General features: G+C 33.9%; 1 protein-coding gene across 1 annotated transcript in view; it reads right to left on the bottom strand.

Annotated features, from left to right (window-relative positions):
- The window catches only part of RIMS2 (regulating synaptic membrane exocytosis 2), a 404,721-nt gene extending 395,556 nt beyond the window's left edge, over positions 1–9,165 (bottom strand). Inside the window, exon 1 of the mRNA XM_064267988.1 lies at positions 9,016–9,165. Within this exon, the coding sequence (XP_064124058.1) occupies positions 9,016–9,137 (122 nt within the window). The 5' untranslated portion in view covers positions 9,138–9,165. The remainder of the gene's footprint in view (positions 1–9,015) is intronic.
- Between the last annotated feature and the right edge of the window lie 6,779 nt (positions 9,166–15,944).

Here is a 15,944-nt window from a genome sequence, read left to right as displayed (position 1 = left end):
ATCTGGTATGGAAGCCCTGGTGGCATTAGCAGTTAAGAGCTACAGCTGCTAACCAAAAGGTCAGCAGTTTGAATTCACCAGCGCTCCACAGAAACTCTATGGGGCAGTTCTATTCTGTCCTACAGGGTCAGTAAGGGCCAGAATCAACTTGACGGTGACGGGTTTTGGGTTTTTGTTTTGTTTTGTTTTGTTTTAATCTGTTACTATTATTAGTTTCTTTTGACTATGTGTGCCAAAAAATACCCTTTTGCTTAAGATCTTTCGAGCTGGGTTTTCTATTTCTCCAAAGGAAAGATTCCTGGTTAATGTGCTCCCTGAGCCTCACTTTCTTTAAAATGGAACTCATGATACTTCTTGCAGAGTTGAAAGAGAAACAATGACAATAAATTTAAAGGACAAGGCACAGAGCAGATGTCCAATAAATGGTACCAAATGTTATGAAAGGGGACTCTTCTGGGGGCCCCTCTGTGTTCAGGGCAGGCCAGTGTGTGAGTTCAATGCTCGATGAAGATTGGTGCTTGGCTTAGACTGTCCAGAGTTACCCAACTACAGTCACGCATCGCTTATATTCTGTGAAATAGGATGTTACACGGTTTGGATGTTGTGCAAACACCATATTATGTATACTTAGCAAAGTTATCTGGGACATCTTTTGTTTCACTTCCAAACTGATAATTCTCCTTTGCCTCTTGCTGCTGCTATCACTAGCACTAGTTTTGCTGCGTTTGGGAGCCATGATGTATTTTCAAATCAGTAGTATTTTCAAAAGAAAACTAAACAGAGAGACAATGCTAAAACACTCAAGAGATGCGCAATACACAAGGTTGGATGCTGCTGCTATGAGTCGAAGCATACACTATTATATGGTAAACTTTTTATTTGTAAGTAGGGAAAATTCAAATTAAAATAACAATAGAAAGTACAGCACAGTACATACATAAGCAAGTCACATATGCAATTATTGTGACCATCAAGACATATATGTTATAAGTTATATATGTACTGGATCATTATACAGCTGGCAGCACAATCACTTTGTATACAAGTGACATGAGATACCCGTGCTGTTACATTCTGCTATATCCATTTCTCCAATTGGAGTTTCTGAACTCTATTATATAATCTTATGGGACCATGGACTTATATGCAGTCGGACATTGCCTAAACTTACATTATGTGGCGCCTGACTATATAAAGTACTGGCCTCTTGAATCACCTTGCGCTTGTGACTTTTCTCCATGAGTGTCCCCTGACCCAGTACATTATTAGCCATGCAGCAGGAAAAGAAGAGCCCTCTTTCAGGGCAAAGATGAAGCTTCTTGTATTCTTTCTCTTTACTTTGACAACTACTTGTATCTCTTTTTTTGTTTATTTTTGCATTATTGACTATTTCTGTTTTAGAAGTATGGAGAGTGTTATGGATTGAATTGTATCCCTCAAAAACATGTGTTGTAAATCTTAACCCCAATACCTGTGATTATAACCCCATTTGGGAATGGGTTTTATGTTAATGAGTCAGCATTAGTGTAGGGTGTATCTTAAGTCAGTATCTTTTGAGATATAAAAGAGCAAATTAAGCAAGCAAGAAAGTAAGCCCGGGGGGAAGATACACCCCACATGATCACCAAGGAATCTAGGAATACAAGCTGAAAAGAGACAAGGACCTTTCCCCAGAGTGGAGGGAAAGTCTTCCCCTAGAGCTGGTGCCCTGAATTCAGACTTCTAGCTTCCTCAACTATGGGAAAATAAATTTCTCTTCATTGAAGTCATCCACTGTGGTATTTCTGTTACAGCAGCACTAGATAGCTAAGAGAGAGGATGAATGTTGTAAACAGAGAATAAATAAGAAATTACTACACAAAAAAAAGACTTGTAGAGAAAAAATATATTACCAAGGAAAGTGGAGCAAATCCCAAAGATCGAAACGTTAATTCACCAGAAGAACATGAGTTATAAATGTGTGTGTCTAGTAACAGAGCTTTAAGGTACATAAGGCAAAAATTAACCTTTCAAAAAATATTATAAATTCTATAATCATAGTTAGAAATTTTAATATCCTTCTCTCAGCAATTGAGAAAAAAGGGATTAAAAGATCACTAAACAATGGTTGTGCAATTTGTGCCCTGCACAAAAGTTACAGATTGAGGCTGATATACAGTCCACCCTCCACTTGGCAAGCCCTACCCTGGCACAGGGCTGCATCAGCCCAGAAGGGGCATCATTTCCGTATTTGCTCAAAGCCTGCACCTAGGCTAGCAGTGGCTGGGCATATTTTATGTGTGAATGTTTTTGCTACACGTTTAATATCCAAAGTGTGTCTGCATTGGAAGAGTAAAACTTAGCCTGTTTTACTTAAAAAAAAAAATCATTAAAGACATAGAAGACTGAGTAACATTATTAAACACCATGCCCTAATTGATATTTATAGACCACAACACCCAGTAAGTACAGAATACACATTCCTGTTGAGTGCACATTGTATGTTAACTAAGACAGACCTTATAGTGGGCAATAAAATAAGTCTTAGTAAATTTGAAATTAAATCAGAAACTAACAGCAACAGCAAGAATTTTTTTTTAAATCAAATGTCTGGGAATTAAAAAAAGAAACTCCACCAATTGGAAGAAATCATAAGACTCCACCTTAAGACGCTACAAAAAGAAAAGGAAAGTAAACCCACAGTAAATAGAAGAGAATAATTAAGATAGGGTCAAGAATCAGTAAAACAGAGGACAAACAATAGAGAAAATTAACAAAGCCAAATGAAAAAAATGATAATCTCCTAGCTAGACTGATCAAGCAAACAAAATAAAGATTATGAATTATGAAATACCAATATCAGAAATAAAAGAAGGGCTATCACTATAGGCTGTACAGGTATTAAAAAGATAATAAAGGAATACTATGAACAATTTTATAGCAACAAATTAGTCAACTTAGATAAAATGGCAAAATTCTTGAAAAATACAACTTACCACAACTGACAAAAATTAAACAGAAAATCTAAATAGCTCTATTCATCTGAAATAAATGGAATTCTCTTATAAAAACTTTCACACAAAGAAAATTCCATACCCAGATTGTTTTGCTGGTAAATTCTATCAAATATTTAGGGGGGAAATAACATCAATCTCAGTCTTACATCAACTGTTTCAGAAAGCAGAAGAGTTAAAAACCCACTCAGTGTATGAGGTTAACTCTAACTGCAAAATCAGTCAATGACTTTTAGATAAAAGAAAACTATACAACATCTCCTGTGAACACAGACACAAATAACCCTCAACAAAATAGAAAATCTAAACTAGAAATATACAAAATAGATAATAACTCATGATCAAGTAAGATTTAACCCAGAAATGGAAAATTGGTTTAATAGTCAAAACTCAATATAATTAACAGTATTAACACAATAAAGAATGATATGATTTCAATAACTGAAGAAAAAGTATTTCACAAAATACAAAACCATTCATGATTTAAAACAAAAACTCTTACTAAGCTAGGGGCCTCTCACAATTTCTATTTAACACGGCAAAACATGGCATAGTTGGTCCTAAACATTATGACAAGGAAAAAAATTAGAAACGAATGAATAAAATGGTCTCTGCAGATATAACAATGTTTACTTAAAATACTATAACAGATCTACAAAACAACTATTAGAACTAAAATGAATTTGGCAAAGTCAAAAAATACAAGGTTAATATTAAAAATAAAATAGATTTTTATATACTAGCAGCAAACAACTAAAAATTTTTTTTTCTTCTAGAAACTGAAATTTAAAAAACAATTCTATTTACAGTAGGATCAAAAACATAAAATAGTTAGAAAAAATTAAGAAAAACTGTGCAAGACCTTTACTCTGAAAACTATAAAACATTACTTAGACGAACTAAAGAAGACGAAAATAAACGAAGAGATATACAGAGAACCTGGTATGAGCCAGACATTATTGTGGCAACTTTCTCTAGCCTAGCTCATTTAACGCTTCACAGTAACAAGGTTGTTTCTGTTCCACAAATAAAGACGATGAGGACCAAAAGGAGCATGTTCACAATATAGTGTCCAGGACAGAGCTGGAGAAAAATGTAGAACTAAATTCTAACTCACAAAAAAAGACCAGATTTACTGGTCTGACAAAGACTGGCAAAACCCCGAGAGCATGGCCCCTGGACACCCTTTTAACTCGGAACTGACATCACTCCTGAAGTCCACCCCTCAGCCAAAGGTTAAAATCCATAAAACCCTTTGCTGTCAAGTCAATTCTGGCTTATAGAGATCTTACAGGACAGAGTAGGACTGCCCCATAGAGTTTCCAAGGAGCGCATGGTAGATTCGAACTGTCGACCTTTTGGTTAGCAGTCATAGCTCCTAACCACTAAACCACCAGGATTTCCAGCCAAAGATTAGACAGGCCTATAAAACAAATCGAGACTAAACAGGCACTCCAGCTCAGGAGCAGGGACAAGAAGGCAGGTGGGGACAGGAAAAGCTCTTTCAATAAAGAAAATATTTAAAGAAGATATTAAACTGTATCAGATTAAGCATTTATACCAATAATTGGGATATAGAGCTAAGGTCCACAGTAAATATCTGATAAAAATCTTAATGACACACATCTCTGAATCAAAAGTCAATTTTATTAGAAATATAAATGAAAAATTATTAAAATAAGTTTTATATGCATAATATATAATTATAGTTTTATAACAATTATATATTTAATAAGATTTATGTGTGTATCATGCATCAGACTGTATAACTCAGAAGAGGCTATTAATGAACTATATGCCCAACATGAAAACTCAATCGTGCTGTGATCATACCAAGTCGAAACAACACACACTGTGCAGACTGCACTCCCAGAACTATGAAAAGTAAGCATGCTGTTCTTTCAATGTCAAAGTATTCATTAATGTGTCAAGATGAATAACAAGTGTCTGTGCCAATAATCCTGAATACAAATTGATGGCTTCATTATAAACCAAAGCAATAGTAAATGTTGTGTAAAGGATTAAAAACACTTCTGACCAAAAATACTACCAGACTAAATAATTAAACATTTATTTTGAAAACATAGCTTTTATTAAAAATATTAATGTTTTAGGACTTGGGGAATGATTCAGTGGGAAAGAATCCATTACACTAACACTAGGAAAATTTAAGTTTTACATACCATCTTAAAAATTAGAATGAGCAAACCAGAAAGCTTTGAGAGAGAAAAAGTGGTGTTGATAATAATTACTGGAGGACAGAAGATGTAAACTGGGACTCTACCAAGCAAACCAGATTATATGATTTCTTTTTTGTAATTAAAAAAAAAAAATCAACAAATCCAAATATCCTTTGGTCTACTAAGTTTTGTTTTTGTTTTTTTATTCCTTAAAATTTGAAAGCCTTCATAGTTCATTATATATATGGAATGGGGGGAAAGACTGTCTTTAATGTCTATTCCGCACAAATTCCAGTTACATTATGCCCCTCTGTGGCCAGCAGACACAGCAAATTCACTGTCACACATTTAGTGACAAAGAAATAGATACACTTAGAGGAAAATACAGATCTCTCCATGGCAAAAGAAAGGCTATTAAAAGTAGCAAATGAAAAAACTTAGAGGATATTAAGCCCATTTTTCATAAATCTTATTATAAAATATAGTCATTATTATCATGTTCATTTGTATACTGCCCAAAGCAATTGATTACTCAATGCAGCGAAGAAAACTCTGCTAAAAATATACCTTCTAGCAACCCAGTACTTATGTTGGCTTCCAAAGACAAGATCACAAACGTTAGATTTCATAAAGAATTCAGTACTCGAGGACTTTTTACTGTGACAAAAGCCATTATCTTCGTGTCCTGATTAAATAATTTAATTTAAGAAGAATGAGTTTACAGTAAGAAGATTTGATAACAAGAATTTAAATGAAAGTGGCATTTCATCAAAATCTATCAAGTAGGTTTACGGGTGGGGGCAGACACTAATATTCTTTTCTTGCTGGCTATGCAGTGGTTTCATTTTAGCTGTGAAAGAACAGAAGACATCCTGTCACCTTCTTAATGCACTAAAATGGTCCTCAAGAACCCCAATGATAAAAGACAAAGGTAAGAACATTCAGTATGAAACATAAGAGCATTGTGCTATATGGTTTCCAATGAAAAGTTAGCCTAAAGTATTCTAATTATTTTCACTTATAAATTTCAATTATTTATTAGGTAAGAAAATAGTTTACCAACCCACATTATTCTCCAGTTTGGTAACTTATGATACATAAAATATTATTGGTTTTATTTAAAATCTTTGTTCTTTTGACAAGTTAAACTCTGGAAATTTTTTGTAGCAATTATTACAAGAGATTTTTATCTTTCGACATTTTATTGCTAACATGTCATGGAAGTAACCTGCTGTACCATATAAACCACTGAGGAAAGCTGAGTTGCAGATTTAGGGATAAGATTAGTTACCTAAGGAAACAGCTGTTTAAAAACTCCCTGAAAGGGTCCCCTTCTATTAATCTATGGTCTACAATCAATGTATAGTACTATTCTCCTAGTAACTTCTCCTGAAAAGCAGTTGAGAATAAGATATAATCTTACTGTCCATATCTATGATACTTTTTTCTACCAATTTAGAAAAAAGAGATAGTTAATGTCACAATACAAACAATAATATGATATTTTAATCAGCCCAGAGGTGATGGCTATATAATTGCTGCTTAAAATGTTCAAAATCATAAAAGTCGAATCCATGAAGTCGAAGGATCCGCTGTTTAGAAAGAATTTTAAAGTTGTTGTAGGACCACATCTTCTGATGACATACTCAAATTTTTTTTAATGGTATTTTTTCAAGAATGATTTTTTATTCTTCATCTTACTTTCTAGTTCAATTTTAAGGAAAACGCTGAAGCATATGCCATTATTTTAAAAAATTAAGCAGAATAAAAATTTTTAAAGAGCATTATATTTGACCTGGACACAAGAAATAACCAAAATATTAATATGTACAAGCATATTATAGAATACCTGAAAGCATTAATTCCAAGTTCATATATACTTATTTTTTACTTTGTATACTTTTAATATAACAGCTAGTTGTATCACTGATTTGACTAATTTTAGAAGTAAATCAAGTAATTGATTATTTATAGAAATCAGTAGATCTATTTGTGAAATAGTGGTGTTTTGGTGATTTGTGAAATAATATGTTTTTTAAATACTAATTACTTAAGAACATATAAAGGCAAGGCTTTTATCTTCCTAAAGCAGAATAAATTATTGATTAACTAACAGTTTTAGATAATTTTGGATAAGAGAATCAAAATAAGACAGGATTGGTCTTATGAAAGCATGGGGAACTTTTCAATTTAATGTTTAATTGTGGCAGCATAAAATTCCAGAGTTTTAATAGCACTACAATTATAAGCATGCCAACAATAGGAGAAACTTGAAGTCAGAGCAAAGGCATAGTGACAGGAATGCACACAATTCCTTTAAAAAATATCTAGTTTCATATTTTAAAATTCATAACCAACTACTGTTAACAGCAAGTAAACATACATCTAGCCCTAACAGTGGTATTTTTAAACACATAAATTGTGGCATTAAGAGAAAATATGGAACTAAAACTAGGAAAAGATTTATAAAGAATGAATACAAATGCTGAAACTCTGGTAGCTTCAGGTCATGGAAATTTTTAAAAACCATATTGCCTCTTTTATTTAAATATAGCATATAATACAGAATGCTTTATATCATAAAATACTGACACTCAAGCAAAGTATTATTAAGTAAAAAGAAAATAACATCTTAAAATGCAGATAGCCTATTATAGAATGCCTAACATTTCATATACTGCCATATATTTTAAATTAGTCCAAAAATAAAATATGACAAAATAAAATTAGTTAAGTGAACAGAACTACACTGAGAGAAATAAGTGAGATTGTATAAAAAATAGATATGTTATTCCATATTCAAAAGTCATACATATATTTCTCATCAGTAAACATTTTAAATGCCAACAAATTTTAAAAGCCTCCTTTTCCTTTAGTAAATAAAGATAGGCATTTTTTACTGGGTATTTTTTTTTAAATCTCTAAAAAAAAAAAACAGGCTGGCTCACATTGTTCAGAGATCCTAAAAGGAAGACCAGCAAAGCCTTTCAATGTTCTATGCACTGTTAGTCCCCCTTAATTTCCAGAAGGTTTCAGTGCGTTATCATGTTCACTGAATATCTTTCTCACTCTTCCTCCACATATATTTACTAAAGATGGGGTATGTTCCATACTAGGTATCTAACATTAGAAATTCTCAAAAGGCAAACAACTTAAATGAGGAAGGACGAGGTGTTAAAACTGCATTTTAAAGGCATTCTTTAATGGAATTCCTCTTTTAGTGCAAGCCAGAGAAACCAAAAACATATGTTCACAATTTAACAACCTCCACCACAAAAGATCAGACTGAACAAGCAATAAGAATTTATAACAAAGAATCCTTCCCAGCTAGCCAACCTAATACAAAGCATTATTCTCAGTTCCATAAAATAGCTTGTTTAAAAAGAGTATTGATCTCCACTGCATATAGAAATGTCTTAGACCTAGAAAACATCTCCCGCATGTTTTACAAACAGCATGCATGATTGCTAATTCATTTTCTAACAAATCACACATGATTATATAGTCCCATCCTTACATATGCAATTTAATCACTGCCATGACTACAAAGAAAACATCAGACATTTTAAGCTAATTTATTAGAAAATGAAAAAATGAAACAGCCTAATATCTGTATTATCTTTCAGAGGTCAAATTAGTTATATTTAAGATGTTTTTTATGCTTTGAAGTAAGCTTCTTTAACTTCTTAAAACCAAATTGAGATACTACATAAAATGTTATATATATGATTTTAAAAACCTTAATAATACTAACATTTCAACACAAAAATGTTTGCAGTCATAAAAGATTATTATTCTGACTATATTAATACTGATATAAATTATGGTTTAGCACTACTCACCTTGCATTGTTCAGCGTTTGTCCAAAAAGCTCATTTTGTAAAATATTTGGGGGGGATGAAAAAACCCCATGAAAATGAGATAAAACAGAATTGCAGACCTGGCGCAATGTCTCAAATTGCATTTTCTTTTTTTCCTTCTCTAATTTTTCCTTACCACCTGTCTTTAAAGTCACCTATTTGCAGTCACCATCAAATAAAAACATGCCAATCAAGTTCCATATTTCTCCTGATCTCTGTAAAAACTGTGCTTAAATGAGCAGAGGTTGATAGTTAATTGTACAGTCATTATTCTTCTAATTCAGTCGTAGAAGATTCAGTACCCGTGCAGCTTTCGGCTTTCTCCTGACTGTAGCAAGAATTCTGAACAGCAGTAAGCTTTTTGGGCATTCCCAGATGAAGTGTGAAGCTGAGCTGCTTTCATGTACTCTACTCATATTTCTCTAAGCCTATTAAAAACATGCAATGAATAGATGCTGTCGTCAGGAGTTTCAGCACATCTGGCTGCCAGCAATAAAATCTCAGAAGTCATAAAAATGGGGACAAAGTATCTTCTCAATGTTACTACTGGCTAAGAGGAGGAGAAATTATACATCTCCCCAATGCTTTATTCTGTTTCCCTGAAAAATGAATAACTCCAGCAACGGAGCGTATAGGTCTCTTCAGTGTGCAGGCTGCTGCAGAGGACCAGAAGAACACTGTAAAAAACAAAAAAGTGGTATATCCTTCTTCTGAAATCCTGAAGCAATAAAAATAAGACAGATAAAATGCTTTTTCTCGCCTGCATTTAAAATGTCATGCCTCTAAAGACATATTTGGAAAACATCGAATTAGTCATCTTAATTTTTTATTTAATTTGAAAATGTCTTCATTTATTTATTTTTAAAGAAAAGTGAATATCATTCAATCTGGTTCCTTTCTAAAGGCCATACATGGTGACTACATGACAGTGTATATAATTTTTAAAAGACGTATAACCTATCAATTATAATTAACTTGAACAGTACACATTGAATATGAATTTTCACACAAACCCAAAAATCACAACTAAGGCCAAGGAGACTTTATCAACTATTATTAATTTATCTTAATAGTGGTGGTCATAACATTTTTCAGAAGAAACAGAATAAAAGAGCAATTTACTAAAGGCTTCAGTAGTCTTTGGGTACCCAAGATCATTGCCCATTCTCAATGTATGATTCTCTTTTGGGTAAAATTTGGTTTTTCTCTATCCCAGTATATTCATCTTTCTATAAAAGATGCTCTAAAGGTCATGTGTAAACCATATTTTAAAAATCAACTCATTTTTAGAGATGCTTAGTACTTTTTACTGATCTTTAATTGCTCCTTGTTTAATGGGTCTATCCTTTTAGCCCTTTTCTTACCTCAACTCTTAGCCCTAATCCCCTTTATCTCCTTCCACACACATAGCACTGTCAATACATAAGCATTTAAATACACTAAGAGGTTTTAAAAAACTGGCTAATTCTTTTGTGGTATAAGTAAACATGTAATAATATAAATTTTTAAACAACCAATTTATTTCTTTTATAAACTGAGATACTCAATTATAGGTTTGTCTTCAACTAAGAGTACTCCTATTTTGACTATTATTTATTATTTTAAATTTTTATAGGTGCACACCTATTTGTCAAATATACATGTATATATACATAATAATATTAATGTAATTTTTAGTTTATAAATTACTTCTGCTTTTTTTTTCATCATCCAGAAAATGTTGTATGTAGGTGTTAATGCTGTATCATTTTACAGATGAAAATACATTGAGGCCTTAAGGGATTACAGAGCACACAACTTGTAAGAGGTAGAAAGAATATTTGAATGGAGGTCTTTGGACTCCATTTCCTATGCTCTTTTTTAGACACACAAATATACACACCTATTTGTAAACAGGCCAGGCTCTATAGGAAAACTATCTGATGGTGGCATAATCAATGATATTTCAGTTAGAGAAAATGTCTCCAAATTTTTAACTCTCAGTAGCTTCAGATAAGTTTCTTCCATTTAACTCAAACAGAAGCAACCTGCTGTGCTTTCAATTACAATGGCTCTGCTTTTCCATACCTATAAAAAAGGTCAATTTCTACAAGTTGAAATATATGCATTTTAAAAATTCTTATATTCATGTAGGAGGCCTGGTGGTGCAGTGGTTAAGAGCTCAGCTGCTAACCAAAAGACCAGCAGTTCGAATCTACCAGCCACTCCTTGGAAACCCTATTGGGCAGTTCTACTCTGTCCTATAGGGTCCGTATGAGTCGAAATCAACTTGACAGCAATGGCTTTGTTTTTCTAAGGGGTTTTGGTTATTTTTAAGTAAATTTCACAGCTTATAGGGTGATGGAAAAAATATTATTTTCCCCTGTGGATAGATTTAATTCTTATAAGTAATCAAAAGCCCTTTGAGCCAAGTCGACTAAAAAAGAAAGTGATTACACTGCAAAATGTTTTTGTTTAAAAAAAAATGTTTCTTTTCCCACGTGTTTCAAAATTGGAGCTGAAGGCAATGTCATACAAAGAGTTTCAAAAATGTTCTATGCAATGGCAACAGCTATGGGATGAGACTTAAAATGACTCCTTTGAAGGCGTCAACAATATAGCCATTGCCTTCCTCATAACCTTATTTTCCCACCTCTCACCAGGCAGCACTCACACTACTGGGCCAGCTTTCTTTCCATTCTCTCAATAACCCAGAAGTAATTTAGTATACCTCCCTACCATACTACTACCTTTCACCTGCTCTTATTCACCCTCAAGGCCTCAAACATCAATTTCTCAGGAAGGCTTTCTCAGATCTAGATTAGACGCCTAGTTATCAACTCTCATTCCACCCTGTACTTGCTCTTTACAGCACTCAAGAGAAGCAAAACCATAAATGTTATTTAAAAAAAAAATTTTTAATGTCTTTCACCCTCTGTTCCATAAGGTTAAAGCCTTCATTTTGTCTTATTCATCTAGCACAGAGTCTAGTACAGAACAGGTACTCAATAAATATTTATCAAATGAACAGATACCTAAATTTTATTGAGAAGTTAACTGTTTTTAGTCACATTCCATAAATAGGATAGGAAAGCACCACAGAATTTCATTTGGTACTTCACTTCTATGTTGTTGTTGTGGGGTTTTTTTTGTTTTGTTTTTATTTAGCCTACAGGTCATTTTATAAGGCTCATAATTACAAGAGTCAGCAATATTTGCATTCAAAAACATTGTGTTTTGGATGGACCCTGTGATTTGTTGTGAATCTCCTGAGTATTACAAATAATGTCTATGGCTAAAATTTCTTTTGAAATTTCTGTAGAGTCTAGACTCACAAGTAACATTAATATGGGAGGCTTATACGAGAACAGAAATAACATGGTATCCAGGGTCAACTATAAAGCTTCAAGATATTCACTTTATATATCTGAGCTATGGTTTCTTCAAATGTAAAACAAGCTGCGTCGCTTACCTCATAGGGTTTTACTGTAAATATTAAAACACGTATGCATGTAAATGCATTTTATAAAGTCTAAAGTACATAATATTTATGAACTATGTAAGGGATCAAATTACCTAGATCAGAATTCTAAAACTTATGTTTAGGTATCTCTTATTTACCACATTTATTTATGCAACAAATACTTATAGTTTCTTTTGCAACCTCTATCTGTTGGGTGCTAAGGGGATACTATGTTTATTCTTACCCTTTTCCTAGAAAATTAGATTAATTCAGAATGTCCTCCAGGTAATAGCTCCACGTTTACATTAAGTACAGCAGAGAGACACTAACTCTCACAGATGTGGCATTCTCACATAGTGGCAATTGGTTTCCCTGTGGCTATCCTGGTAGAATTCTTAGCAGCTCATTGGAAATGACAATGCTTTACAAAAGTTCTCAAAAGTGAGGTATTAGGAAAATTTTAAGAGTAAAGCAATTTCATTAAAAAGATATTTAAAAACCCAATAAACACATGAAAGAGTTCTATCGAAAATAATCAAACGAATTCAAATTAAGAACAATGACATAATGGAGTTTTGCCTATTAAATTCACAAAGTATTAGCCAGAGAGGACAGAAAATGGGTACTTTCGTACCACATTTATTGGTAGGAGTATATAGTGATACAACCTTTTCAAGAAAAATTCGGTAATATGTACCAAAATCTTTTTAAAATATTCAAAATTTCTGAGCAAACACTGGAAGAATATACACCAAAATGTTAATACTGATTATCTCTGAGTGAGAACATTTCAGACCACCCCAAGAATACATATCAAATAAATAATGAGAAGCACGTTTCACACTACGGTGAGCTGCTCTAGGGTTTTGGGGAATTCTTCCAGTGTTAGTTAGCCACATAGTTATGCTGGTAACTATGCCAACCAAGCTAGCGGACAGATTATGGTTTTTTAGCAAATGCTGAGTCACCAAGTGTGAAAGAAGAGATATCCTCACAGGGATTAGTAGTAGTTTTGCTGTAAAGAAAATAATTAAGTTTTCAGAGGTGCCTCAGAAAAAAGGCCTGGTGATTTACTTCTGAAAAATTAGCCCTTGGAAACCCTATGAAGCACAGTTCTATTCTGACACACAAGGGTCACCATGAGTTGGAATCGACTCAATGGCAACTGGTTTTTTTGGTTGTAAATCTTTTCCTGAAGCAAGGACCACAGAAATAGTCACCAAGGGATTGCAAATAAGCAAAAAGCAGATAATAGAATTTCTAACAAAAGAAGTAAAGATAAGGTACTCTAAAAAGGTAACTCAGCTTATGTTTCAACTTAGGGTGGCTCATAAAATACTATTCAAGGATGTAAGAGAGGAAGAATAGCCCGGATCTAAATATGTACACTACAAATCTAAACATGAGTAGTATATTTGTACTCTCAAAAACTCAGATAAGAATCAGAACACAGTTTTGTTCTACATTATCTACAGCAGTTTTTATAATAAGTTTTTTAAATTATGTCTTGATTCCCATATGTTTTCTGATGCACAAAAATTTTTTGTAGTACCAGTATTTCCCAGGGCTTGAACACTGTCTGTCCCTAGTTCTCCCCACTGCTGCAGAACATAATTTAAACACAGTTTCTACCATCTAATTCAGACAGAAAAAAGGGAACACAGTGAAAGCCCCCGCAAGTGTACAAAGTCCCACCACCATTATTCCCTCTCTGAATCCTATTTCTAGGCCAGGAACATGAGGACTACTTCTATTGTGCTTTGGCTCCAGCTTATTCTGAGCAGTATTACAGGACTGCCTCAGTAGTCCAGTGCTAGAGCTGTTTTTGCCAGAGTAGTTCTCACACCTAAAAGCTGGCAGCAAAAGAATACCAATCCTAGATTTAAGCTCCAGAGTGAGACTGTCCAAAGAAACTGTCTATTGTGACACCTAGATTCTACTTGTAGAGGAAAGGGAACTGAGTCTCTGGAAAAAACAATTTGGCAAGTCCCTCCAGCATTTGGGCTGCCAGCTCTGAGTACATATTCCCTTGAGAACTATCAAGAGAATCACTGGAAACAACGCTACAATTTCAGGGAGCTACATCAACATCAATGAGATCCAACTCCACCTCTAACAGCTACATTCACCAGGAGCCACAGTATAAGAAATGTTTATAGACTTGGGACTCCAGGGACTCACACCTAAGCATTCAAACTGCCTCTACAAGTCACTTTTGCTACCAAGTAATTTCCAAGTGCAAGTAGATTCGTCAGAAAAGAAATACAGGCTACATTGCTATTATATGAGGATATGAGACATAACAACCATTGGCACAACTATTAACGTGCTTCAGAGAAACATGGAAACAAATGAACCACTATGTAATAAATTGGCTTCCAAGAGTTACCAGCCATAATTTATTTCTTTTCATGCAATTCCACTTTACTTTGGAGAAAAAAAAGGGAGGGTCCTTTCTCCCAAAGGCTACCAGGCTACCTAGTCCATAAACACAAATACCTGCTTCAGCTTTAACATGGGCTGTCAACCAAGGTTCCTTAGAAGCCTTAAGAACATCAGTCAGGTTCAATGATAAAGAAAAAATGATCCACATAAAGGTATAACAATAAAGTTTAAAGTACTTTCTTTTCACCATAACTTGCACATTATACAACACTCTCCATAAACTAAAATATATTCTATATATGTAGTTCCCAGAATATGTAACAGGTTCAACTAATATGCAGTAAGTAGTAACCCGCTGCCTGATAAAGGCTAAATGTAAAGAGCAGTGATTCAGAACTTAATTATTTGATCTTTTCCATTAGCCTACTTTCTCCCTTCTTTGCCTTCCTTCTTCCTCCCTGCCTGCCTGCCTCCTTCCCTCCCTCCCTTCCTTTTGTCTTTCTGTCTCTGCCTCTTTTTTTCTTTCTTTCCTTCCTGTGGGCTCTATTAGTACTTAGAGAAGTGCCTACAAAACAAAACTATAAAAAAAAAAAAAAATAGTCAGTACTTAATAAATACTTATTGAACGAATGAATGCAATTTGAGGAGAGAGTCGTTCTCCCCATACCTGCATAAAACACAGCACCTTGAATTGTTGTTGCAGCCTTGGGATTCACCACCTTTGACTGGGAACTGAAGGGCCCAGCAGTGATGAGGTTTCATCCTCAAGTGACTTTGTAATCAGCAGACGCCACTGAAGAGAATATGGGAGTGAAAGAATTAAAGGACTGTGGAAACATATATGATACGTCAGTGTACTTCCAAAGATTCAGGAGGTGATTTGACAGGAAACTGAAGTCGTAAAAGATACAAATGGGGGCAAACATCTAGGGAAATTTCAGTCATTGTTCTTTTTTTTTTTTTTAATTTTATTGTGTTTTAGGTGAAAGTTTACAGTGCAAATTAGTTTCTCATTCAAAAATTTATACGCAAATTGTTTTGTGACATTGGTTGCAATCCTCACAATGCGTCAGCATTCTCTCCC

Source organism: Loxodonta africana, chromosome 14 (genome assembly GCF_030014295.1).
Source record: "Loxodonta africana isolate mLoxAfr1 chromosome 14, mLoxAfr1.hap2, whole genome shotgun sequence".
NCBI lineage: Eukaryota > Metazoa > Chordata > Mammalia > Proboscidea > Elephantidae > Loxodonta > Loxodonta africana.
The sequence above is the reverse complement of the archived record's forward strand: the minus strand, read 5'-3'. Positions and strand labels throughout refer to the sequence as shown.